General features: G+C 38.8%; 1 protein-coding gene across 5 annotated transcripts in view; it reads right to left on the bottom strand.

Annotated features, from left to right (window-relative positions):
• Positions 1-27,666, bottom strand: part of STRN3 (striatin 3) — a 42,695-nt gene that overhangs the window by 13,636 nt on the left and 1,393 nt on the right. For 2 of the 5 annotated variants that reach the window (XM_083741110.1, XM_083741112.1), the window contains exons 2-8: positions 14,115-14,218; positions 11,794-11,867; positions 10,781-10,862; positions 10,287-10,457; positions 9,525-9,657; positions 8,017-8,158; positions 2,131-2,241 (exon numbers count right to left, since the gene is read on the bottom strand). In XM_083741110.1, coding sequence (XP_083597236.1) covers positions 2,131-2,241; positions 8,017-8,158; positions 9,525-9,657; positions 10,287-10,457; positions 10,781-10,862; positions 11,794-11,867; positions 14,115-14,218 — 817 coding nt within the window. Of the gene's footprint in view, positions 1-2,130; positions 2,242-8,016; positions 8,159-9,524; positions 9,658-10,286; positions 10,458-10,780; positions 10,863-11,793; positions 11,868-14,114; positions 14,219-27,538 lie in introns of all 5 variants that reach the window. The other 3 variants (XM_083741111.1, XM_083741114.1, XM_083741113.1) reach the window with 2 other exon arrangements.

Genomic DNA, 27,666 nt, shown 5'->3' with positions numbered 1-27,666 from the left:
AGAACTTCTCTACATTTTTTGGTTTTATGTAGATTTGCAACATGTACACCATTTCATTACTATTTGTGAGGAAATAGACACCTTACTGCACAAACGGTTCATTAGTCCAACATTTTATCCTATATACTTTAAACATATATGCTGCAAAATAATTTGATGTGGAAGCAGAGCCTGTCTCCAAACATATATTGCAGCTCCGTAATAACTTTATAACAGACGTCTCTGTATTTGTCAGCAAAGGATGGAGTTATATAATGGGCATGGGACATTTCCTGAGGAGGCAAGAAAGACCCATTCAGAATAAAGTATTTAGTATTGGATTAAGCATATAATGCAAGGAACATGCAACACTATTTTTAAAAAATGAAAAAAAATGCATGCACAAATCTATTTATAGTGTTAAATGTTTGCATACAAAGCCAATCTAGCATCAATATTTTGCTAAAAGAGTACAAAAGATATGCTTTGATAACAGCATTCCTATGCATGCATTTGTGGAAGAAAATCTCACTGATGGGTTTAACTTCTGAGTACACAATTATACACAATGTCAAATCTACAGACTGATGTTTATATCTAATGCTATTTGAGTGTGAGCAAAACAGATATTTGCTTTCATCTTTTTCTCTTCCCTCCCTACAGACTTCCATGCACCCTCAAAATTTGTTTCAGAAGTTTAGTGAACATTCTGAAGCAGATTTGGGGGCAGGGGGAGAAGAAGTCTGTTCACACAGTGTTGGATTTACCCCTTGTATATATTTTACATTTCTGCTTCTTCTGCTTTAAGTCTACTTTCTATCTTGACCAAAGTTTATCTGGCTAGGCAGCATTTCTCAAACTCCAGCTTAAAAAGCCTGGCTATGTTCCAAGTCCTCCAAACTATTGCTGCAGAATATGAATGAACAGAATTCTTGGAAACTGATGTGTTTAAGAATCTGTGGACTGGTGAACTAATCCAACACTGCCTAGGATGAGAACTAGAATAGGACATCTCAAACTAGTTGGCAAGAAGATAGCAGTTGATGTGGCTAGAAGCTCCGATCTGCTCCTTGCCTTTCTGCAGCTTCTATGGTTATCATAGCAGGTTTGGTGATTATAGTGCTAAATATTTGCTCCTGGGAGGAAAGTATCTCTATCTATGCTGCAGGATCCTTTCCCCGTTTCAAGTTCTTACTGTGTGTTCCACCATTGCCCAGTTTGAGAATCACTAAGATTCTCGGATTAAAAAGAATGCCATGACTGCTGGAGACTCTTGTCATCCCAGTAGTATCTGAGGGAAGAAGATGCTGAACTTATCAGCCCCACACTCAACATGGTGAAAATTAAGCTACAAAGTTAGCTGACAGGGCTACTCAAACAGACTTGCTTGATCACCAATAGGAGCAGCCCCTTCTGCACCAACTATCCTTTTCCCAGAGTTCTCCATGAACAGGAGAGAAAGGATAAAACTCTTACTTCTGGGTGGCTTTTGCAGAAGCAGCACGAGACTCTTCGTACTGTTGGCAAAGCCACAGGCAAAGCTCAGCCCCTTCTTCAGGTTCCCTTTTGCTACTTTCATTCTTCAATGTCCGCACAAACTGGTAGAAAAGATAATGTCCTTCCAAGCCCTCTGCAAGCATGAGGATTTGGGGGACGGTTTGATTCCCACTTCACTTCATGTGATATTTTAGCAGTAGCAGTGTGAAGTGCAATGAGATATGGCTCCTCCCAAGTCCTAGTACTAGTCCTGAATTAGTAAGCCAAGCCAAAATCTGCAGACTGTTGTTAGAAATACCTTTCACAGACAGAAAGCTCTCTTGCTTCCTCAAAACCATTAGAAAAACAAACCAACAACTCTACTAACTTTGGCAAACAGACAAAGGAAGACACAACACTATTAATTTGTCTCAGGTTTGAAGTTCTCATTTTCTTTCCAAATTGTTCCTAAGCAATGCTGAAGCAGGTCCACCTCCTGCTCCCCTCACCAGGTTAGCATATTTAAATTTCATTTAAGATGTAGTTCTGATTTGCATATTTATCTGTTGGAAAGTTAAAGTTGGTTGCCCCCCAAATAGCAAAGTGTTAAAATGGAGCAGTAAAAACAGAATACATTAAAAAAAAAACCTGTCAAAATTCAGAATCTGCACTTACTCTTTACCCCTTTCTTCCCCTTTCGTTCCTTCTTGTACTGTTCCTTCAGTTTACTTATTAGTCCCTGGTCTACATCCCAAACCTCAGCAGTTGGGGACAGGTCATCTTTGTCTACATGCAGCATATTATTGAAACAAAAATAATCAGCAGTTGGCAATGCAAGCTGTCTGTGAGTGTTATAGGTTAATCATCAATACAAAATGTTATTCAGTTACATTTCAGTATTATAAAGGTGCAGTTTGTTACTGTTTTGCAAAATGCTTCCCTTTTGGTAAAAAGAAATATCCCCCACACATTATAATAATTTGTCAACAGTAAAGAAGAAAAACTTCTTTGCATTCACTGATATGAAAAAATTAATGGATTAACACTAATGTATAAAATTACTGCATCTTTAGTAAGACAATATTAACAAATTATGCAGCCAGACTTAAATAAGCAAATCAATATTTTCCATGCAATACAACTCATGAATGTGCAACTGAATTAAGTGTCAGCACCATTTTGTTCATGAAAACTACCATGCATTTCTCCTCCGGTCTTGCTCTACATGCAATAAGATCTAGTAGTGCTAAAACACATCTAAATCATCATAAAGGGAAGGTTTTCTTTTGTTTCAGGTTATTAAAAACATTAATGAAATTCATAGTGTTTCCTTTTTCCTTTTTTTAATTAACAAAGTGCACCAGTTCAATGTATGCTGTAACTCAAGCAGTCACGACAAATTCTGGAAAAAATAAAGTGATGGAAGAATAGGCTTGTCTACATTTATAATTTAAGTAATGAACATTCAAGCATTTATACCCAGATTATAAAACACATTGCATAGAACTTCCACTGAAGACACTGAGTCTGTATGAAATAATTTGGGTATGGTGTTATCTTAAAAGAATTAGCACAGGCACACTTAGTTCAGAAAGCTTGTAAGGAAAGAGAGCTCGCTTCCACTCTACAGCAAGGTCAATAGATGTGTTCTGAGCATATGAAATATAAATATTTTAATGTACTAGTAAATCATGATCCAAGGTGGATTTTTGTAAGATTAGTGCTTGTGCTCTACTTACTTGGAACTAATCCCTATTGAACTCAACAGTACTTACTTCCAGGAGCAGTCAGTGAGGAGTGCTAGCAAGTGAAGTCAATGCAAAGTGGGCAGATCAGTGGAGTCTAGAGGCACTGCAGCCCTACTGCAACTACACAGCTCCAAGCTCTCTGCTGCTGGAAAGCCAGGTGTGCAGCTGTGCTCCTCCTCACTGCCTTATTCCTGCTCCTTTCTAAGTATATAAAGGATTAGGTTGCAGCTTAGAAGTTCCCAGCCAGCATTCCTATTAATATAGTGTAGGCAAGCAAGCGTAAGTACCCAATTTCTTTCCTACACAATGAAGTACTTTTTTGTTTTATTCAGTCTCTATTCCTGTTTACAAGATAGTTCACACTTCCAGGATAATACACATTATAAGCTTAGGAATAAGTGTGCACTTCCTTCCCTGACTATCTTACTGTGGAAAGAAGTTGACTTGGGAACTAGGAGATTCTGCAAGATAGAACCTGGCTGGGTTCAAACAAACAAAAAAAGAGCCACTATCCACCATCATTTGGCACTATATCCAGCTAATTATGAAGGAGCAGATAGCTGGTGATGTAAAATTAGAGGGGTCCACACTTGATTTCATCAAAACAAGAAGTGTGATCTGAATACTCTCAAAAGTTTAAACCAAATTTTATGATATTATTTCTGCTTCAAGGGAGTAAATTATTTAGGATCAGTTAGAGAATCAATTTAAATGCTATAATTAATAATAGGTGTTCAGAAGGACACTTTAATGTTGCTTCCTCTCTACTAGAAATCAACCATTAAATTAAATTATGATGATCCCCACCTGACAATAGGAATGATGCTTACACACTGGGCTTAACCATGGTTCACTGAAGGAAGACTGCATTTTTATAGTTGCCTGAGCATGGGATAAAATTGCATTAAAAGAACACAAAAGCTGCTACTAGAAACACCTAAGGAATGGATCCCCAAGAAGCAATTCCAATTGGTGGCAAGCATACTATTCAAGTATCTGCTGAATAAAGTCTATTACAACAACCAATACCTGTTGGCAGACAAGGGAGCAAGCATGGACTGAGATCATATGCTAACTGAATGGAATGAATCCTTTTGCAATATCCAAGACTTTTCTTGCTGCCACAAAATTATTGGGGAAAGGTGCTAGGACTTCACCAAGACAGCAATGTGAAATGCACAAGGTGGATGCTGAAACACGTTTCTTCACTTCTCTCTCCCCTTTGTTCCTTACACTGAATAGGTAGGTAAACATAAAGGTAAAGGACCCCTGGATGGTTAAGTCCTGTCAAAATTGACTATGGGCTACAGTGCTCATCTCCACTTTCAGGAAGAGAGAGCTAGCATTTGTCTGCAGACAGTTTTCCAGGTCATGTGGCCAGCATGACTAAACCGTTTCTGGTGCTGAGTACAAAGAGTACTACCAATGGAATGGGAAAGGGTCACAGCTCAGTGGCAGAACATCTGCGTCACATGCAGATGGTCACAGATTCAGTCCCCAGCACCTGCCAGACAGGCTGGAAAATACTTCCCATCTGAAACCCCAAAGAGCTGCTGACGTTAACTATAGACAAAACTGTGCTAGATAGACCGTTGTTCTGACAGATTCCTATGCTTTTGTATTAATAATAATAGAACTCTAGTTAACTGATCAAATTTATCTGATTTGTAAAGCCTATGTTCTAGTGATGAAGAAGCAGCTCTGCTTAATTCACCGAGTTCTTCCCACCCGGCATGAATTAGGAAAGAGTCAATTTCATTAGATTTCGCTCAATTTTTAAAAGATAAAGGATTACGGTAACTCCCTGTGTGCAGATTTATGTGGGCATCAAGAAAACAATCTGAAGTGGCAACACATTCAATGGCTTTGATCTTAAGAAGCTCTTACATAAAGGATCTGGCAGTAGGAGAGCTTTGTTTCCCACAGTTTCCAAAAAAGCCTCTCCTGGGATGAGAGAACTTTCCTGAACTAGGTGAGATATGGTAGAGGGGTGTGGGATTCAGCAGAGGCTCCCCACAGGAAAAAGGGGGATAGAACGGATTCCCCTTGCAGCTCCCAGCAACACCTTTTCAGGGGACTGCATGGGGAAGGAGAAATCTGTGAAAATCAACTATCCATTTTCCTTATTACAAATTCTGTTTGTCATGAAGGTCACTTCTTGGGAAGATAAAGAGAGACAGTCACCACTGGCCAAATGCCTCCAATAAAACTAGTTAGGAAACTCTTCAAGTAATTTGCATGTGCTGCTCCTCCTCTCTTGCAGGAGACCTTTCATTTTTTTGTCCCAACCTTGAAAGATGCTTTAGAAAACTACTGAATACAATCTTAAGGTGGTTTGGAGGATCCAGGCACTATAAAAAACTCTAAAACAGGGCCAACCTTTGTTCCCTCCAAACAAGTATCCAAACAAGAGCCCAAAGAATAACAACAGATGGGGAGGCATGCAGTGGGAGGTGAAGCCAAGCCTCAAGGGAAAAACTTTTTTAAAGAAGGAGCTGGAAAAAGAAAGGAGCTAAAAACAGAGGAGCTGTGAAAAATAGGGGGGATGTAGTTTAAATTCTTTCTGGATAGGCAAGATGAGAAAAATCAGCTTCTGCCCTGAGTCAGATAGGAAACTAAACTGAAGCCTAGAAGAGATGAGGAGTACAAGCAAATTACTTGAAGAGCTTCCTGTCTAGGCCAGTTGGAAACATTAACCCAGTTATGACTAGCTCCCTTCATCCACCAGGAGAATTTCAATGAGCACAAGTATGGTTCCCCACCCAGTGGAGGGGTGAAAAAACAGACAATACTAGGAGAAAAGGTAGATTGCTGCCCAAGTGGTACTTGAACCCTCATTATCAAAAATAAATAAATCACAATATAAATGCCGAAACAGGCACAAGTAACAGATGTGGCAGAAACCCCACTTAAAAAAAAAAGCAGCAAACCCAACAGGAAATTTTATCTTTGCGTTTCAAATGGTATTGCTAATAGTTGGAGCCAAGCTTCACCTTTCATATATGGAAAGGCTCCTTATGCCCATAGACTGCTTTTGATATAATGGGGAAAAGCTGCTTGCTTGCTTGCCTGCCTGACTCTGCTGATTTCCCCCAGCCTCTGCAGCCCCCAGTGCCACCTTCCTACACAGCTCTGGAGGGTCCCCCAAGCCTCTGGAGCAGTGTCAGAAGTGGCACAAGGAGCTGCAGACAAAGCAGAGAACCTCCCACCTGCTGACAGGAGCACTCCTTGCACTAAACTCTGTTGACTGCAGGAAGGGCATGGCTGGGACTGCTGAGCTTTTCAGTGTCTGCTTCCCCTAGGTTTCCCATTCTGAGGTTCTCAGCCAAGGGCCAGAGGTCAACATGAAAACCATTACACAGCTGGGAAGAGCTCATTAAGACCGTATTGCTAAAAAACGGGAACAGTTGCCTATCAGTGATGGGAAAATCTAAAAGATCCAGGAATCTGGACAATGATCGTGAAGATATGGCATTATGAAATATCAAGCAGACTGAACTGGATCAATACTTTTTGACACCTAAATAAGTATGGTTCTGCAGTTTACAATCCCAGCGGGATGCTTCCGCCAGCATAAAGTCTGGAGTCGGCCAAGCATCTTGGCATAAGACTTGCCCCATGACTTTTAGATAAACATTTAAACAGTGGCCTAATTTTTTTATATAAATCGTGGATCAAATTAGTGTTTGATCTTTCTATTTCAGCATTCTGAACTCTTAATTGAAGTGCTACATCTTAATACAAAAATTAATACCGCTAGTTCAAAAAGAAAAGTTTTATGTTATAATAATAATAATAACAACATAATAAAGCCAAGTTTGCCACACAAATCCAGATAAATTAATCAAAGTACAGAAACACTTTAGCATGCTCATCTACTCAATTTCTAGGACATTAGGAAGTGGGGAAAGACCCTTACATTTAACACCCTGGGTGTTATGAGCAGCACTAGCCTACATTGTTAACAGATTATAAAGGCTTTCAGCTCTACACTTCCAAATAAACAGTCACAACAGACAACAGGCACTTTTGTAGCCTTTTGTTATATGTGGTGTTCTCTGAATTGGGGCAAGCGAATTGAATTCAGGAAATAAATTTTACTATTTGCAAAATAGGGAATAAAAGCACATAAATAAGTGCTGTCTTTGCAACAAATAGCTTACTTTATATTACACAACACACCTACAGTGATCTCACTACTTATACTCTGTTTATAACTACAGGCACCTTGATCCTAGCTATATTGCTTGAAAGTAAGTCCCATTGATTTCAATGGAACTTCCAGGTAAGCATGTTTTTTTTACTATTTATATTATTGCATTATTTTAAAATTCATTATATATTCTGGGAAAAGATAACCAATTTAGAATACTAAGCTGCCGGTCTTGCCAACAGTAAATGCACCATCTGCTTCAAGTATTATTTTATCTTAAACAAATAGAACAAAACAAATTACTTATTTAAAAAACCACCCAGATGATTGGAAAATTTATTATCTGCTTAAGCAAGGAAAGAATAGAAGATATAGGATAAGAAATAAAAGGTTGACCACCAAACTTAGGCTAAAATTCTAAGAAATAAGAGCACACAGGGAAATGGAATACAAGCAGAAACAGATGTCATACTTAAATCTGAATACATTTAGACTTTTGTAATTAAAGAGTATGGAATCTACCATTCATTCTTTTTTCTTTCCTTTTCTATAGCATCTGAATACCACAAATAATTCAGTTTTTGGTTTTTTTGCATATGTGCGGGCACACACAGAAAATTATCTTTAAGTTTTATGTGATTGTTTCTTTACACTTCTTACCCCATTCTGTCCCATCTCCTGAACTCCTTGCCTCTCCGGCTCCCTCTCCATCTTCTGCAGTTACCAAGAAATCAAACTCTTTCAAGGCTTCTTCTGTGTCTGGATCATCTGTTAGGTCAGCTGCTAGCCCTTCATTTCCAATCTAAAATAGATGGTGACATAATCAGTTTTAGGGACAATATGCTTTGAGAAACTATGTTTTTTAGGTTCTCCCCCAAGACTGCCATTTGGTGTACTTCTGAATACAAATATCATTTTGCCTAAAATAAAGAGCAATGCATCAAATGTACTTAATCCATTACATGTGTCTGTAGAAAAGGGGTTATTAGTTTATTTTAGTTTGTTTGTGTTATGTATTTTGGTTTGTGAACCACTATGTGAAGGTCAGATGATGGGCAGTATACAAATAAAATAATAAATATGGAAGATTAAATTGTGCTATTACTCTACAGCTATGTATATGAAGTTAAAATCTGCAAGGAATTGTTTTAGTGCTGATAAGGAGACACACTATCTGAAAACACAGGTTTGTGATTGTAGTAGAGAGCCCTTTTTTACTACTGATGCCTCCATATTATTAACCCCTCAAACACTCATTTTTTCCCCATCTAATCAGTTGTTTGGTTCCCCGCCAGTGGATTGGCACGATGTGCATGAGAATGGGGAACCAGACACTCTCCTCTCCCCACTTAGAAGGCGTTCATAAGCTATTGTTTTTACTTTCCTTTAACTGCTGTGTTGTCTGGTGCAACAAACTGTGATGAAGGCTAATTTCAAGCAAGACAACTTCAAACCACTGTTTTAAATCTGGCTTGTTGATGCTCACCGTAACTAGAATAAATCACAGTTGCTAGACTGGGCAAAACAGGAAACCACGTAAAAGCAGATGCATAAGCTTTCAAACTTCTCCTGTCAGCCACATGAGAGGAGTTCAAGGCTCACTGTAGCTTGTGTATGTAGCACTAAACTGTGGGTTACTGTGATGTGCAAAAGAAATGGTTTACTTAGTTCATTTATACCACCTGCTTTCCTCAAAGATGTTTAAGATAGTGCACCTTGTCATCTCCCTCACCATATATCATCTCCCTCACCCTATTTATCTTCACAGAACTGTGAGGGAGATTAGACTAAAATAGAGATTACCATAGGCCACCCAGTGAACCTCATAGCTGAGTGGAGATTAGAACCAGGGTCTTTCCAATCCTGGTTCAACACTCAATCACCATGCCATATTGACTTTCAACCATCTGAACAGATATAAGGAAGCATTATATATTCTACATTTCAATACATTATGTACCTATTCCAGCCAGTTATTTTCAGCCTGCTTTACCTCAGTTCAGGGAAGCACTGCAGAAGTTACAGTCTTAAACTCTTCAAGTAGGTTCAATTAATTTTATTCCAAAATCTGTTGGATTACTAGCTGTGTACTGACAGTGGTAATAAGATGACCCTATCTGTGCTGTTGGGTTGAACAACAAAACAATAAAACTAAGACTTTTTTTTACTTTGTGTTTTTTATTTATCCGGTGTTTTTCTTTTCCGTCTGCAATATCTTCTATCATGTCACTCTCTTCTTCTTCATCACTATCATCTGCATTTTCCAAGAAATTAAATGTTTCAAGAACATCACCAGGGTTTCTGCAAGAGAAAAATATTTTCAATCTTGGTAAACAGCTATGGCTGCTTTCTGAATTAAGATTCTATGGTCAAGAAAGCCCTTTTAAAAATCTCATTGATATGCACAAAGACAACAAAGAATGTGGGATTTCAAAGATTTCTAGCTAAATTTTCAGATTTTTCCTCCGAGGATTTGGCACACAGAACAGGTATTTTTGAATTACTGCCTCACCTCCTTCCACTTTTTATTCTCTAGGAAGGCAGGGCAGTATGTTGCTTTTTTCTCAGTCTGTAGCAGGTTGTCTGTGCCACAGTTTGAAGGAAGCGGTAAAAAGTGTCAGGTCTAGAAGACAGCAAAAGCAGGATGGTTGCTTCTAGTATCTCCAAACTAGACCAAAGATCCCCTGAGGAAAGTAAGAAGCAATTCACATCCCATGAAGGCCCAGAATGCTTCTCACTTGAAAATAGAAGCACCCTCTAAGTGAAGAAACACATCTTGGATTTATACATATTACGATTATCACTTTTTAAGGCAGTAGATTTTCCTAGATAAAAAGGATGTCAGTTTTTAGGTACTGTATAGACATCTGCTTCAGACAAAAGACAGGATATAAGTTTTTTAAATGAATAAAGAACATTGCATTGCCTACCTTTTATTGTCCTGTCCCTTTTGTTTTGATTCTCCACCATTAAGAATCTGTTCCAAATTTTTTGTCTCCACTGAGCCGTTTGGTTCTGAACTGGAAAGCCCAAGTAAAGACCTCACCCTCTGTGACCGTACATCCAATATTGTATCTGTGTAACCTACTTCCTGAAGATACCTAATGAATAAGATTGAAAGTATTATCTTCGCATACATTCACAAACTCCCACATATCTAAATAAGATGTGCTTTACAAGGATTTACGGTATCAATACTGAATTGTTTTGCGTTTTTAAAAACAAATTACTGAATTGCTCCCAGGTGCTACTGATTTGCACTTCCAAGTGTTGCTTCCTATACAACACTTCCCCATAAGAAAGACATATTTTAAAATACTTGCTTCTATGTGTATAGGCTACCATAAGCGATCATAAGACAATCTCAAACTAAAATAATACAGTATATATAAATGTATGAAAAGTATACAAATGTAACACTTACTGTCTTAATAACTGTCTGCCTTGCTTCCAGGTTAGCTGACTATTATGAGGTACTGTAGGAACCTCTGTATCTTTGGTTTCTTCTGAAATGCAAAATAACACTTTAGTAACACTTTCACTGCAAGTCTTGTACAGAATGCAGCACACAGAATAGTAGATTTTACTTATTCTATGTCCTGTTGATTTTATTTTGATGAAGATTCTGCTCCATTAAGGATCTGGTTTAGTTTGTGGGGTCCCCCCCTTTAAGAGCCATTTGGCTGCAAAGTAGAAAATGAAACAGTGACAGAAATCCTAATTCTATTTTTCAGTTTATATGTTTTTTATCGCTTCTGATTGCACATAAAGGTTCCACGTTTGAATGCTCCCCAGTTAAAATGCATGGGAAAGCAAGCATATCTGGAAGACTATGCTATAGCTTCTGATATGCATATACTCCTGCTATGCCAACTTTCCATGTGAACGTTTGTTTATACATGGGGATGCACTTAAACCCTGAGATAGTAACAGCCAAGGAATTTTTGCTCTTATTTCATACAAGACGCTGCTTTTTCAAAAACTAACAAGATACTTTATGGACCTGTTCCTTTTTATCTTCCCCAGTTTTTCCTTCAGTTGTTCCTGAGGATTTCATACTTTTAGCAGAATATCATTTGTGAATTTGCACACGCACACGCACACACTTCTTTGTTTCTCGGAATCTCTGCTTTCCTATTTTTTCAAATATCTGGATATCATACTATTAGGGCCATCTGAAGGAGTGCTTCCACACACCCCATCATTCAGCCCAGATACTGAGATCTATCTCTGATTTATAATCATATTTATAAATCATACTGAAAATTAATCACAGCATAAAGACAAAGCCATACAAGAAAAACTAGCATAGAAATAAATTCACTTGGAACTGTACAAAGATACTGCTTACACAGTTGGGAAGGGATTTCTCTTTATATAAAAAGTGTGCAATAGAAGAATTTAAACTAAATTCAACAGTTGCAAATAGTTTGTTACCTGATTCAAAAGTTGGCATTTTCAAGTCACCTTGGTTCAGTTCTGTGCCATATTTTAGTTTATGATATTTTGCCCTTAAAAAGTTAAACACATAAACATATTGATCAGCAATGAAAATTAATTCCCTCTGTGTTTTCCCATTGCATTGCATCTGAAAGCAATGCTCACAAAGACACTCATGCAAGGGGAATCCTTGTCCCCTTCTTCTCTCTGCAGCCCCATAAAGCTTCTTCTATAGGTCAGGGGAAATCTTTCGCGAATGGCCTCCACTCTCAGGAGAATCTTTCCAGGGGGCAGAAGGGAGAAGGGAAATACAGTATGAGTGCTGCTTCAAATACAACATACTACAAATTAATATTCCTGTTAAGTACATATCCATAGCGGCTGTTTCTGGCAGTTGGTGTTCTCTAAAAAATAAGAACCACAAATGTACAACGGGAAAATAGTTTTACCTCATTTCTCTAACTGTAAAACAGACACACGTGACTCTGCGTACAGCCTCCAAAATTTTATTTCATTTAATGACCTAGTGAAAAAGGTAGGAGAACCAAAAGAGTCACCCACTTCCTAAAACAAACAGGAAATTGTAATCCTTAAATGACTAAGCAGATGTCAGGCACTGAAATGCCAAGGGAAAATCTACTCTCAGTGGCCCATCTAGTCCAGCATCCAGTTGTCACAATGGCCAGCCACAGGTGCCTGTGGAAATCTGCAAGCAGGACCTGAGCACAAGATAACTCTCCACTCCTGCTGTTTCTAGCAACTGGTATTCAGAAGCCTGTCACCTCCAATGGCCATCATGACCAGTAACACTTGATAGGCCTATCTTCCACGTTCTGTAGTTTAACTATGTGTTCTGTGAAGAAGTACTTTCTTTCCTGAATCTATCAACATTCAGTTTCAATGGATATGCACAACGTTGAGTGGTACAAGAGGAGAGAAAATGTTCTCTATCCACTTTCTCTATGCCTTGCATAATTTTATGAACTTCTATGTCACCTCTTACTCAGGTTTTCTCTAAACTAAAAAGTCCTCCATCCTGCAACCTTTCCTCACAGGGTACCTGTCCTTGATCATTTAGTTTCCTTTTTCTGAACCTTGCAGTTGAGCTACAGCTACCCATCCATTTTGTTTCTATTTTAAATGCTGTGTTTGAGGATGGTTAAGTATATGCTAAACAGGGCATTGTTTGAACCCAGTGACTTCCTGCCTTTCATTAAAGAGAGTGGAAGTGTAGAATTCTTAACTGATTGTCTAATCATTTTCTGCTTGCACAACTATACTGCACTGAAGCACTGTAGCCATGACGGCTTGGCTCTCTTGCATTTAAAAAAATTTCATTTCTATAAACTCCTATTATTCCTGTAAGTCTCAAGAAGGCATGCTTCTTGTACAAGCTTGCAACTTCCCTATTAAGTCAGAAAATGTAACTTTCCCAAATTGTAACAAAATGTCTTTTTCATTTCCTTTAAATTACAACTTTTCAGAGATCTTACTGCTTCTGTTCAGTCATTAGATACTGTTTTGCAACTGTCATGATCACTACTGCAGCAAAATTCTTAAGCTGGAAGCATTCACAATAGTGCTGTCATAGGAAAAAGGGAGGCTTTCCACATATCTGAAAAAAATGGAATGTCACATCTGTGGGATTTTAAATACAGTGTCCAAGTATACTCATAATCTGACATTGTTCAACCCATCAGGCTCCTTTATTTATCACATCTAAGACAACATGTTACAGTAAGAATTATTATAAGGCAGAAAAGGCCCATGGATTAATTTCCGTTAATCAAGTCTTGGTAAATTAAAATAAATACTTTACATTGCATACAAAAACACACATATATAAGTGGCAGCCAGTGTTGCACAGGCAGATTTTCACTTGCAGAATGGGACTTCCTCCTTTCCTGAGCAGCACCCAACATGCCCCTCAAAATGTGATCTGAATGTCAACAGAAAAGAAGTCCTGTTGTGCAAGCAGACATCCACTGCACAATTAGGTGGCTATCTCCCTAAGAAAAAAGTGCAGAGTGGAATTCAGAAACAATCCCAGCGTCTGCAACAAAAAACTGATGGCAGAAATTGCTGACGTGAGTTTCAATGTTGAACTAAGTTGTCAAAGCACTTCAAGTAACAGGAGAGTTTATTTTGGGCAGATCCAACTCAGAAATGAGATTTTGCCATGTAAACATTAAGTGGATTGCTTTTCCCCTTCTTCTTTTAGTCAATATATTTTCTAACCTGCGGCCAATTTCCTTACATGAAATGTACATTTTAAAATATCCAATAAATTTCTCAGATTAGAGAAATGGTACACATACCTTTCTTGTTTTAATGCATATTCTAACATTTTTATTCTTCTTACTAAATCTTTCTTCAAGTTTTCTTGACCTTTTCTTTCACCTTGCAAAAATGCGATCCGAGCCTGAAAACATAAAAGTCAAATTAGAATTTTCAATTCAAGTCTCTTGTTCACATATATCATCACTGAATGTATATTCCTGCCAGAAGTTTTCAAGGCATATATTCTAAGTTCTATTTTTAAAACTCCTGTAATAAACAAACAAATAAACAATGAGTAAGATCCAATATTAGTCATCCTCAGAACAGACCAACTGAGCTCAATGGACTTAAGTTATATGTGACCTAATAGAAATTCCTGTTTCATGAAAAAGTAAAATGATTTAATAGTCAATTAGTCTGACCAATTTCAACTGATGTTACTAATCTGCCAGGTGTTGCAGTTTTTAAAAATAATAATAATAATAGGATGCCAGTAACAGCACAAAAAATAAACCAAACAATTTTAAACACACACACACACAAAAACCTTATTTCCAATAAATTCCAGTAAATCAAATTCTACAGTCAACATAAATGTTCTTTCAAAACCCTCTGAGAGATTAACCAGCTTGTCAAAGATTTTGCATTATTAATATAGTTGGCAACAGAAGGAACAGGTCTGCACACGACTCACATATAAAATGTAACAGTAAAATCTGGATCTGTTGTGTTTATCCTGCATATGATATCCCTAAACCTGTGCTCTATTCCTCACTTTGAAGTGACAGAAAAAACTCTGGGGTAAAAGAGTTCCCATATACAAATAAATGAAGTGCAGCCTTGTCAAATGCAACATTATATTCTGGCAGAAACATTATACTCTGACAAATAATTAGCATGTTCTTTCCATACAGGATCATTTGTATCTACTTTTAAAGTTTTAAGAAACATTTATGAAAATGGACCATAAAGTATTCATTGGTTTGGATTCAGAGGTGCACAAGAAAAACTCCATTATCGTGCAATTTCCTCACACCTTCAGCCATTATTATTATTATTATTATTATTATTATTATTATTATTACTATCATCATCCTCATCACAATACAATAAGATAACAATTACAAAAAAATAAAAACAAGAGAATGAAGTCCTCTCTTAAAGACAATTCTCAGCCCCCAGTTCCAACAGAAGGTAGCAGCTCCTCCCAGCTCTCACCTGGCATCTTTCCTTTCTCCTCCTAACCTCTCACCCTGGAAGACCAACATTACCCTGTCTCCCACCCATGAGTACACAAACCCTGGAGCTTAACAAAGGCCCTAAATATATCCACTGAAAAAAGAAAGAAGGCAAAGAATGTGAAAAGAAGAAAAAAGAAAAGGAAAGAAACAAGAAGATAGGAAAGAGAAGGGGGGAGCAAAGGAAAATAAAAGGAAAAAGACAAAAGGAAAATAAACATCAGAGAAAAATTTAAATGCAGGAATCAAAACTAAAGCATCCGTGACAGATGGCCATCCAACCTCTGCTTAGAAACTTCCAATGAAGCAGAGTCCACCACCTTCTGAGGGAGTCTGTTCCAATGTTGAACAACTCTTACCACCAGAAAGTTCTTCCTAATACAGTGGAACCTCAGTTTCCGAGTGTCTCGGAAGCAGAACGATTCGGAACCCAAACGCCGAAAACCCAGAAGTGAATGCTTCCATTTTTGAATGCGCCTTGAAAGTCGAATGGCTTCTGAGGCACGTTTCTCCATTGAAACTGCCGACCGCCCACTGTGCCTCAGTTGTTGAACGTTTCGGAAGTCGAACGGTCTTCCTTAATGGATTACGTTCGGCAACCAAGGTTGCACTGTATTTAGTTGGAATCTCCTTTCTTGTAACTTGAATCCATTCATTCAGGTCCTACCCGAACTGTAGATGAAAATTCTGTGCACCTTTTTAGCAGCCAGGATTTCCTCACAACCCAACAAAATGGCTACAAGCAAAGTAAAAAGGAATTTAATTTCCTAGAACAACAACGTAGCTGGTGGAAGAGTAGTTCAGAGTATTAAACAGAACACCAAAATGGCTTTTTCTTTGGTGGCGACTACAGAGAATGAATAATCCCCCTATGAAGATAAGGCAGGCACTGATAGCTAAATGGTTCTGTCAATAATTAAAAATATACCTCTTTACCTGAACTTTCCCCAACTGTTAATCCCACTTCCTGGCATTCCTGGTTACTTTGACTGATAAATATTTTTATTGAAAAGGTTTTTGTTGTTCTATTTAATTACATCCTGTTTTATTATTCTGTAGACTACTCTGACATTTCTTTGAAATAAAAGGCAGTATACTAATAATTTTAATAAACAAAACACAGTTCCAGAGGTAACAGCTAAGTGCCAGCCAGCTAAATCCACAGGTTCTCCTCCCACCAGAGTGACTACATTAACAACTGAGACACAAGTGGGTTGTGATATATAGCTAAGGAGAAGAAAGAAAAATCTGACAGTCAGCCTACTTTCCTGTCATTGTGCGGAGGAAGAGTGATCAACTGCAATCTGCTCAGGTAAGATGTACATAAAAATGTACACGACACAATCTGAGTTATTAACCTTAGCCTGACAAATGAGTTTTACTTTCTTACCACTTTCATAGTACATCACTGTTACCATAAAAACTAAATAGTCAAGAATGGCCAGAAAGAAATTAGAAACGCACCAGTGATTTTCCATTATATGGCATGTTATCTTTCTTGGTAGGTAATATTCCAATCTGATATTAGGCAAATATACATGAAATCGTGTGGGTGCTCTACTTATATTGGCATCATTCATGATGCTTAAGCCATGTGTATTTAAAATAGTCTAGTTCTACCACTGAACCTGCTGTATATTTCCACCTGCCTATTTCAAAACATAATAAAAAACCCAATGTTAAAAAAGGATAGTGAAAATAGAGCCATTAATGTGACTGGTATGTAATTGTACCTGGCCCAGCTACAAAACAATCTTAAATACGCTTTGCATGAATCAAGAAAACACTAGAAGACATCCATCCATAAACATATAGAATTAGTCTGCAAATTCTCTATTTACCTAAAAGTAAATCCCAATGAACTCAACAGGTGATGTTCAATGCGGTACAAGCAGAAGTACCAGGACATCATCTTCCTCCATTCCCTCCTGCAGCACCCTCCCAAATCAGCTCCAGATGTTCTTCCTACTCTTCACAGCAGTTTTAGGGGTGGTGCAGGAGGAAGAAGAGGAAAGGGAAGTCCCATTGCACAAGTGTTCTGCTTGCAGATGGACAAAACTGTATGTCACCCACTGGAACTGCCTTCTATCTAAATAGACATATATAGGACGTGTCGCTACTAGATTTATTCATATCACTGGTTATTATTTCAGCAAAGTACACCAATATTTTTCTAAAATATAAAAAATGAAGACAGAAATAATTTATGTAAATTACGAAGAATCGCTATGATATTCACAGTTATATGACTGTTCTTAACACAGCTTATAAATTCCAAAGACTGCAAATTGCCTCCCTTTCTACTTCTGGTGCTGTGGAATACAGTAGTGCCTAGAAACCGTGTTTGACTATCCTTCTTCAATCAAGCCTAAGCCAGGCTGCAGCTGGAGAAAACAGGAGTATCTGGTGACTGTGTTCAATGCCCCTTCCTCCCTTCTTCAATGGAGCCTGATTCTCTGTTTGTTTCAAAGTATACAATGGCATAACATGGCATTAGTAAGTGTGAGCGAGGCTCTCCCCATAATAATTTATCAATCGCAACACCATTCTGAGAATGAGTTGTACAGATACTTGTGGAAGGACTGAACAAATGTTAAATGGTCATAACAAGGAAACAATGTCAGTCATATGAAAGCCATGGCAGTGTCCATGCTTAAACAAAAATTATTAAAGTGTATTTTTTCCATCAGTGGGATAATGGTGATTTCCTCCAAGAGGAAATTGATTAGGATGGTGTTAGGGGGAAAGCTGGAACCAGAGAATACAGACCACAAGATCTCTAGAAATTACAATATCCAGGAAAGAGTGAGCCAATCCTAGACCTTCCTTTCTCTAACGTTTTCTTTGTAAGAGTGCTTGGAAACTACAATCAGTCCAGAATGGTATAACCAAGCTGTTGACAAGGGCAGCTGATAGAAAGCATAAAGACTCTGGGCTGAATTCAACGTGCGGGTGAAGATCTCTTAACTCCTTGTTTGGAGCAGTGATATCTGAAGGACCACCATCTCTGATAAGAAGCTCCTTGCCTACTGAAATCATTAGTACAGACCCTACTGTGCATCACAGCATCACAGAAATGTGCCTTCTGGAGACCATGCTGAAAGCCTTTTTAGTATGTAAGACTTGGCTCTAGAACTCCATCTCCAAAGCAGGCTCATTTTCCCCCTTAAGGAACAATTTTCCATTAGATGGTCAAAAATGTTCCTTTAGGGGAAGGTTTCTGGGCCAAAAATGGTTACTCACTTTCTTATTTATATATATATATATATATTTATTTATTTTAATAGTGGTGGTTATATTTTGTTGGTTACATGTAATATCAGTGATATATCAGTCAATATTATAAGGATATTACATGCATCATTGAGACTGTATTGCTTTGGATGATCTCAACCCAAGGTTTTCCCTGTAAAACTGGAGCTCCAATTGCTTACTACAAGCATTCTTCTAAATGCAGCTTGCTTATAAAGTTGGTAAAACTATGAATCTGAATTAGGAGAGCAAGATCACAAGTTGGATTTCCTCAAGGATTATTTGGAAGTGCTGTTTAAGTAAGCAAAAGTGCATTCACACATCCCTTTATGCTTGAAACGAATGCACAATCAGCTTCTGGACTGCCTATATCGCTATCATACACATGGGTTCTACACACTAAGTGGTAACCCTCCCCAACAAATTTGATATGACACCCCTTGCTACTTTCTTATATCTCTCACAAATTTAGTTTTCCATCATGCATTATGTAAATGTATCAGCTTCATATGTGTTAATTATAACTGAAAGTGAAATGTTAAAAACAGCAGCAGAGATGACAGAAAAAAGAACAATACAGATATTGTGTGAAGGCTGACAGTAGAACAGCTAATGTCAGTTTCTTATGCAACAGGGGACTTTCCTTCGGAGAACTGCAGAGTCTTCATTAAAGGTGGAATGAACTGTTTTTCTCACATAAAGTAGTCCAGGAGGGCAAACAGCTTATACAAAAGAGTCCAAATAGAAACAACTGTTTTATATGGAAGAAAATGTTAAGTATTCAGAGAAAAATCATGACACAAGATCCGATGCAAAATCAAATTGGTCCGCATTTCAAATGCTCCCAAAGTGGCTTTCTTCTGTTACTGTTTTTAATAGTTATTTACTGTAAATCACTTTGAGGAAGGCATGTGATTATTTTGAAGCAGTGTTCCTGCTACAAATTCAGCAAGTTTTAACTGAGTGAGTGTGAAGATGCATTGCGAATTTTTCATCTCAAAAGGAGCTGAGTGAATCAACAGGATAAACAGACACTCCTTCCCTTTTGAAAACCAGTTGTTCATTTGTGTGTTTTTTCCCATACCGGAATCTAAATAATATTGAAAGCTTGTTTACTCATTTATTTCAAAGGTATAAGTCTATGCCAACAAAAAATTGTTAGGCAGTGCTACCTCTGGTTGCAAACGGGATCCATTCTGGAGGCCCATCCGCAACATGAAAAGAGTGCAACCCGCAGCGGCACGTCTGCGCACACGCGGGTTGCGATTCGCCACTTCTGTGCATGCGACGAAACCAGGAAGTAACCCTTTCCAGTACTTCTGGGTTGCCGCAGGATGTAACCTGAAAGAACGTAACATGAAGCAGATGTAACATGAGGTATGACTGTACTCTGTAATAAATTTATTTTGTCATTCCCACACCATGACCACCTGTGGCACAACAATGAAAGGAAGAGACTAGACACATGCCACAGGAGAAAGGAGCATGAGAAGGCCAGCTACATTAGTCATCCTAATCAGAGCAAAAACTGTGTCTCTAATATCAATGGCACAAACTGCATCTGTAATGCTGCATTTTATTTATTATTTCACTATTCTTATAACTACTTATACTACAAATACAACATTGTTCTCTGGGAAGCTGACAGAAACAAAACATATACCAATACTGTTCAAACTGTTATGGAGCAGAAATGCAAAAAACTTTAAAAAAATAAAATAAATCAAAATAGCAAGGCTAATCTAAAACTAGCCTGAGGACAGCATCTAAAAAAAGTAAATGAAAGTAATATAAAATCATCAACAAAAAGAGGGGAATGGTGCAAAGATCTAGCACACCAGAGATATGTACCCACTATGATTAAAACTGAAATTAAGTCCTGGGAAGGAAAAAAGGTATTCACATGATTCCAGGAAAACCACAATGTAGGTGCCAGGCAAGGCTTTCTGGAAAGATCATTCCATAAACTGAGCGCCACCACTGAAAAGACCCTCTCCCTAGTAACCACATTGTTCACTTCATTAAGCAGATGATCCCGAAGAAGAGCAGCTGATAAAGATCCCAATGGAAACTGCCTGGAAGAGAGAGTGAGTGACCATGTAGAGGAGTAATTAATACCTGTTCCAATAAATAGCCTGGCTGATGTATTATGTACTAACTGACGTCTCAATAACATTTTCAAAGGCAGTCCCAAATACAACACACTGCAGTTTAAGTCTTAGTTTAGTCCAGTCCATTACTGAGTTTAAGCACTTGTTCAGAACACTCACTGCTTCACTTGGATTAAATGAAAAGGAGATATAAAGCTGGGTGCCAGCCACATATTGGTAACACCTCAGCACACCCACAGTGGTTTCTAGGGATAGAAATTCCCCAGGCGCCAGGACAGTTATGCTACTGCCGCGGGTCCAACTGCAAACACTGGAAATCTGTGAGTGCCAAGTTGGCGACTGACATCTCTATCTGGCTAGCCCCTACTGCTTTCTTAAGTAGGCAAGCAGAAAAGCTTATTTATTGCATTTATATCCCACCTTTTTCTCCAAGAAGTACATGGCTCACCCTCCTCCTCAGTTAATCCCTACAATGACCCTGTGAGGTAGACTAAGAGGCTGTGACTGGTCCATGGTCACCCAGTGAGCTTCATGACTGAGGGGGGATTTGAACCCTAATGATGATGATAATTTTTGTTGTTGTTGTTGTTATTCCCTGTCCACTACCAAGGGCACCACTACCAAGAAGGCCCAGGTCCTAGTCCAATACTCAAACCAATACACCACACTGGCTTCCTACAGTTCTTCTCCTATGGGGCAGCTATATAAATTAAGTAGGTAAATAACTATGAGGAAAGCAAACTGTCTGATTTATTTTCCTCGAAACTTAAATTTGTTTTATTCTGGATTGTTTTACAGTATCTGATGTTTTAATGTGTTGTGAATTTTTTCTTTAAAATATAAAGCGGTATAGAAATGAAATTAATAACAATAATAAATCTCACCACAAAAAGGCACCTAGACATTTTGTTGGGACGACCGTAACCTGGGTTTAAGATCTCATTTGACAATAAATGTATATGTCTGAGTTTCTAACACTAGTTTCATGCAGTTGTTGAATAGCGTGAGAGATAAAACAAAGGCATATCAAAGCTCACAGCATAACTGTCAAGAAGAGGAACAATAATTCCTGGGTACCATCTTCTAGCACTGAACATTTAGATAGCAATAGAACTACCACAACACTGTACCTCCAACCCCTACTTTCCAAAGGCAATTTTATTCAGCAAGCTTCTAGTTGTGTCCAGCACCAATAACTCAGAGAAAGTGTGAAAGACCAAGACATGTGGATTTAAAACCAAACCAAACTCAATTCCAGTGACGTCACAATCTCAGTATTAACACTGAAATCACAAGGTACTCCCCCCTTTTTTAAAAAGGCTCTGAATATGCTTTGTAAATGAGATACTATTCTTAAACTTTACACCTGTTCTAGTAAACACCCTTCAAAAATTAAGTAATTCATAGACAACGTATCATGTTCTTGTTACCATGATTAAATCATTAAGTTGTTAGTTAAGGCAACACCCCCACCTCCCCTGGAGCTACTTAAGACCTGTGGGAAGGAGAAGTGCAGAAATTAGGACAAGGGAGCCGGTCATATCAGCTCCTTAAGTTGGCTCCTGGATTTTTTTTAGCATATTTATTCCAATATTATAAATTGTAAAATACTTTGTTGCCTTGCTTTGATATTATATTCAAGATGCAGCATCAGAAATGCTTTGTACAAAAATGTTGCTGATTTCCAATTCATATAAAAATGCCACGTCAAACATATCCAAGAAGTACAATCATCCTCTTTGCAGGTTCTATCATCTTTGTGGCGCAGTCATCTTGGACTCAACCAGTATATTACTCTGAGAAGGGCTGTAGTCAGGATGTGGAGAAGGGGATTTCACTTTCTTCTCATGCTGCAACCCATCAACTCATCTATATTCCTTTCAGATTGAACTAAGGGTCTCACCACAGAAACTGAATAGTGAAGAAAGTATGCAGTTTCGCCCAACTCCCTTCTCAAGAAATATCAGTTTCCACAATTAACCATTTATAACCAATCTAGTTATGTTTATTACTGTCATTCATGATATTGATGTCCCCAAAATATATTAATGCTTATTTGAATAACAGCCATTCCGCTTAATTGAAAGCCACCTCAAAATCCATTAACTGCAACGATGTTGGGATTACACTTCATTGAGATAAATATTTAAAACACATCTAATATCACCAATTGTCTTTTTAAAACCGTATTGATCCTTCTCCACATAGAACATATTTAACCTTTAGCCAAGAATATCATTTAACTAGTATATCATATAACTTATAAACTCAGCATTAAAACTATAGGAAACTAATGAATTGCTTTATTTTAAATACTGTATAGTTTTAATGCTTCCCTCACTGTAACTGGCTGTCCTGGTCTGCTTTTCTATCATTAATGGGGGTTTGCTGGACAGTTCTGAATCTCATTTTATCAAGTTTTTCAGCCACATTACTATAGCAATCATAAAACTCCTGTACAATCTCCAGTAAAAGGTAAAGGTAAAGGTACCCCTGCCCGTACGGGCCAGTCTTGACAGACTCTGGGGTTGTGCGCCCGTCTCACTTAAGAGGCCAGGGGCCAGCGCTGTCCGGAGACACTTCCGGGTCACGTGGCCAGCGTGACAAAGCTGCATCTGGCGAGCCAGAGCCGCACACGGAAACGCCGTTTACCTTCCCGCTGGTAAGCGGTCCCTATTTATCTACTTGCACCCGGAGGTGCTTTCGAACTGCTAGGTTGGCAGGCGCTGGGACCGAGCAGCGGGAGCGCACCCCGCCGCAGGGATTCGAACCGCCGACCTTTCGATCGGCAAGTCCTAGGCACTGAGGCTTTAACCCACAGCGCCACCTGCGTCCCTACAATCTCCAGTAGTTTTGTATATATTTATTTTTGTATATATTATGTTGACCCAGTGGATGCTTTTCCACATTTCCTTATGATCAAGGAAGAGGTTTGCCTAGCTTGTTTCCAAACTCAATTACTGTCACTATGGCATAACTGGCAGTTTTGGCTGTACTGCAAACACTTACTACCATTTATCTCTTGCAGTAATAATTAACCTGCAGCCCCTACTCTGCTTATACGGTTTTCCCCATTTATCTGTTCTTTCAATATTGTTTCCAGTCATTTAAGTTGACCTCAACAGATTGGACAACTGGGCCTAAACTAAAAAATGAATTTCAATAGGAACAAATGTAAGATTCAACACTTAGGCAGGAAGAACTTGCTCCTCAAAGGAAAGATGGGGAAAACTTGGCTTACTAGTAGTACATGTCAAAAGGGTCTACAGGTCTTAGTAGACCATAAGCCTAATATGAGTCAACAGTATGATGCAACAGGGAAAAAAGTAATGTTATTCTAGGCTGCATCAACAAAAGTATAGTGTTCAGGTCAAGGGAAGTAATAGCACTGCTCTATTCTGCCTTGGTCAGACCACACCTGGAATACTGCATCCAGTTCTGGGCACAACAATTTAAGAAGGATATTGACAAGTTGGAATGTGTACAGAGGAGGGCGACCAAAATGATAAAGGATCTGGAAACCTAGCCTTATGAGGAACAGTTGAGGAAGTTGGGTGTGTTTAGCCTGCACAAGAGACTGAGAGGAGATATGATAGCCCTCTTCAAATATCTCAAGGGCTGCCACATGGAAGATGGAACAAGCCTGTTTTCTCCTGCTCCAGAGGGTAGGACCTGCAGCAATGGATTCAAGTTACAAGAAAGCAGATTCCTACTAAACATCAGAAGAACATTAACAGCTGTTCAACAATGGTAGGCTCTCTGTCATGGGTGCTTTAGTTGAGATTCTTGCACTGCAGGGGGTTGGACTAGATGACCCTTGAAGTCTCTTCCAACTCTAATCTTTTGCTTTATTATTTATTCCTTTCTTTTTAAGAAAATCTCTATGTTACAGCCTTAAATTTGTCATGAAGAAATTAGCTGCCTGAACATTAGTTGTGACAAAAAAAGTTCTGCTTTGCTTTTTGCACCAAGACATCTTTTGTAGCAGAAATACAGAGCAAATAACTCTGGACCAAACTTTACCTACTTTGCATCCTGGGTTATATTCTGAAAGGCAAAAACATTTCCGAATTCCAGGTTTCCCAGTTCTTCAATTCATTGGCCTTTATTTTCAAACTTGAAGAGACACAAATTATGGGTAAGATAAGCATATAAGAACCATCTGCTAGATCAGGCCAATGGCCTACCTAGTTCAGAATCCTGTTCTCAGTGGCCAACCAGATGCCTGTGGGAATCCTGCAAACAGGGCATGAACTTAACAGCACTCTGTCTACCTGATTCCCAGCAACTGGTATTCAGAGGCATACTGACTCTGATTATGGAGGTAGAGCAGCGCCATTGATAGCCTTATCCTCCATTAATTTATCCAATCCTCTTTTAAATCTATTTAAGCTGGTGGTCATCACTGCCTCCTATGGGAGCAAGTTCCATAGTTTTAAGTACATGCTGCATGAAGAAATGCTTTCTTTTATGAGTCTTCCAGCATCCAACTTCACTGGATGGCCACAAGGTCTAGTGTTAGGGGAGAGGGAGAAAAACTTTACTCTATCCACTTTGTCCACGCCATGCTTCATTTTATTCTTTTGTCATACTTCTCCATGCCATGCTTCATTTTATCAAACTTCTAACATATCGCCTCTTTGAAATCTTAGTTTCTAACGCTGATAGCAGGGGCAGAAAACTCCAGCTCATGGGCATAAGAAGGCCCAATATGGTTCCCAGTTTGGTCTGCAGTACTGCTTCCCACGAACCATGGCCACCTACCGTGGTTATACTGTGTGGGCATAAATGAAGCACTAGGACAGGGGGCAGCAAGGTTTACCTCGCCTGGGCCGGTTCACTCCAGCGGAGATCCCTCCATGGGCTGGATTGTGTGTGCGCCTGAGTGCGCACGCCTGTGATTTCTGGCGTCTGTGTAGACGCGACTTCCGGTGCCACGGAAGCGAGTCCCCACGCCATGCCAGTTTAGCACAGCACACAGGGACTCGCTGAGCAGGTGGCTCATCGGCCAGTTAAACAACCCCCATGGGCCGCTTGAGGGCCATGGGCCTTAGGTTGCCTACCCCTGCACTAGGAGTTTAAATTTCAGCTAAGAATATCTGATTAAAAAGTGAGAACTTTCTCCAAAGCCCACCCCTTGTAAGGCATGATCCCAGCACTGAACAGCTGATTGGCACTTAAAGTGCATCTTCAAAAGAATTTGTTATAACCACCAATCAGCTGCTCAGCAGTTACAGTGACCTCCATCAAACCTTGACAGGTGTCAATCATATGACATCATTATAACAGTAGAGGGTTGACAGGTGAGTGGTCCTGCACACCTGTCAATGTTGGTAAGTGGGACTGTGTGTGAGTTTTGAAGCTGGCCTACTAGCCAAACTCAGTTCTCCATCCCAGTACTACAGTTTACATAGAGGGGCTCTCCAATTTTCATGGATTATCCTCTCAAGACACAGCCTCTTACTTGTCATTCCATCCTGTTTAGAACCAGTTGGAGATTTTTACTGGTCCTTCCTTGAGAGAAAGAAAAAGCCAGTAATGTATATAAAAACTAATCTAGGAAACTGCAACAAACTAAGGAAATACGAGTTAATGACAAAAGCTGCAAGATACGTGACAGAAATCCTGAAGTGAGGCTCTCTGTATGTCATTGGACTCTCCCTTCTATTATCCCTGACCATTCCACATGCTGGCTGATGAGAGTTAAAGTCCAACAACATCTGGAGGACATCATACTGACTAATCTTGCCCTGGAGTGACCTATCAAACTTTCAAAGGACTAACACATGTCTACTAAGAAGTAAGTCTCATTTAGTTCGATGGGATTTAGTCCCAGATAACTGGATACAGGGATGCAAGTCATCTAATGCTGTATTAAATGGTCTTCAATGCCACAAAAGACACAAAGCTTCACCTAATATCTTTCCTATGACAATCACCATAATTCATCTGAATCAGTGTTTGACATCTACATTATTTCTCCATGTCCTAGAACCATTACCAGATTGTAAAAATCTCAATAATAAAAAAGGTTTGAGCCACACTGCTAGCAGATAAAGCATCTAACTGAAGATACTTACAATCAGCCCAAGCTGGGTCCTATATGTCATAAACATATATGATTGTGAATTTGACTTGCTTAGCTAGTCTCATGAATAAACATGACTTCTCTTTCAATATGATATACGTGATCCCTCAAAGCAGCAACAGCAACAACAAAAGTAATTCTGTTAAATAATAGGTTTGCCAAAATATAGTTGTCACTTGTCATGACACCCAACATCTAGAAGGCATCTTAGTCTTGATTACATTATTACTGTTTGTTCTCCTTTTGCTTTGCAGTGCATTATAAAATTCAGTGTTTGCCTCACAAGAACCCCGTAAGATGGAATGCTGTTGCCCCCAACAGGAAACTGCAGGTGAGAAATTGCACAGCTGTGCACAAGTCAGTACTTGTCCTCTGACAGACCTAGGGCTTCCAGATCCAAATCTAACTACGTGGAAAATCAACCATATTAATCAGGAAAAGCACACCGCTTTTACATGCCTCACACTGCTCCTTACATTAGCTATATGGGGACACACATCACAGGATACAGTATGAATGCAGGCTTATTTTGTATTTTTTTAAAAAACCTTTTAGAATGTAGCTAAACCTCAGATGTGTACAATTGGAGACTTTAATTATAGAGGCACATGTACCTTCACACCTAGGCACCCAATTTTAATGGTCATTCACATACGACAAAACCAGATTAACTACCCAGCAATGCATGCTAAGTAGAGAGTCCTGGCCACTCCTGGATCCCTGACTCATGTGCCTATGTAATACTTGGTTCTGGCAAACACCTTACACCTTACTGTATTTTGCTGATATAACCCTAGATTACAAATGGAAGAAGAATAAGCAGCAGCAGCCTGAAATGGTCGATCCGTCAAATTTATCCATTTCTCTCTGCTCACGTCTCCCACTTTCCGTTTCATTTTTA

Source organism: Podarcis gaigeae, assembly GCF_964106915.1.
Source record: "Podarcis gaigeae genome assembly, chromosome: 1".
In the NCBI taxonomy this organism is placed as follows: Eukaryota; Metazoa; Chordata; class Lepidosauria; order Squamata; family Lacertidae; genus Podarcis; species Podarcis gaigeae.
The sequence above is the reverse complement of the archived record's forward strand: the minus strand, read 5'-3'. Positions and strand labels throughout refer to the sequence as shown.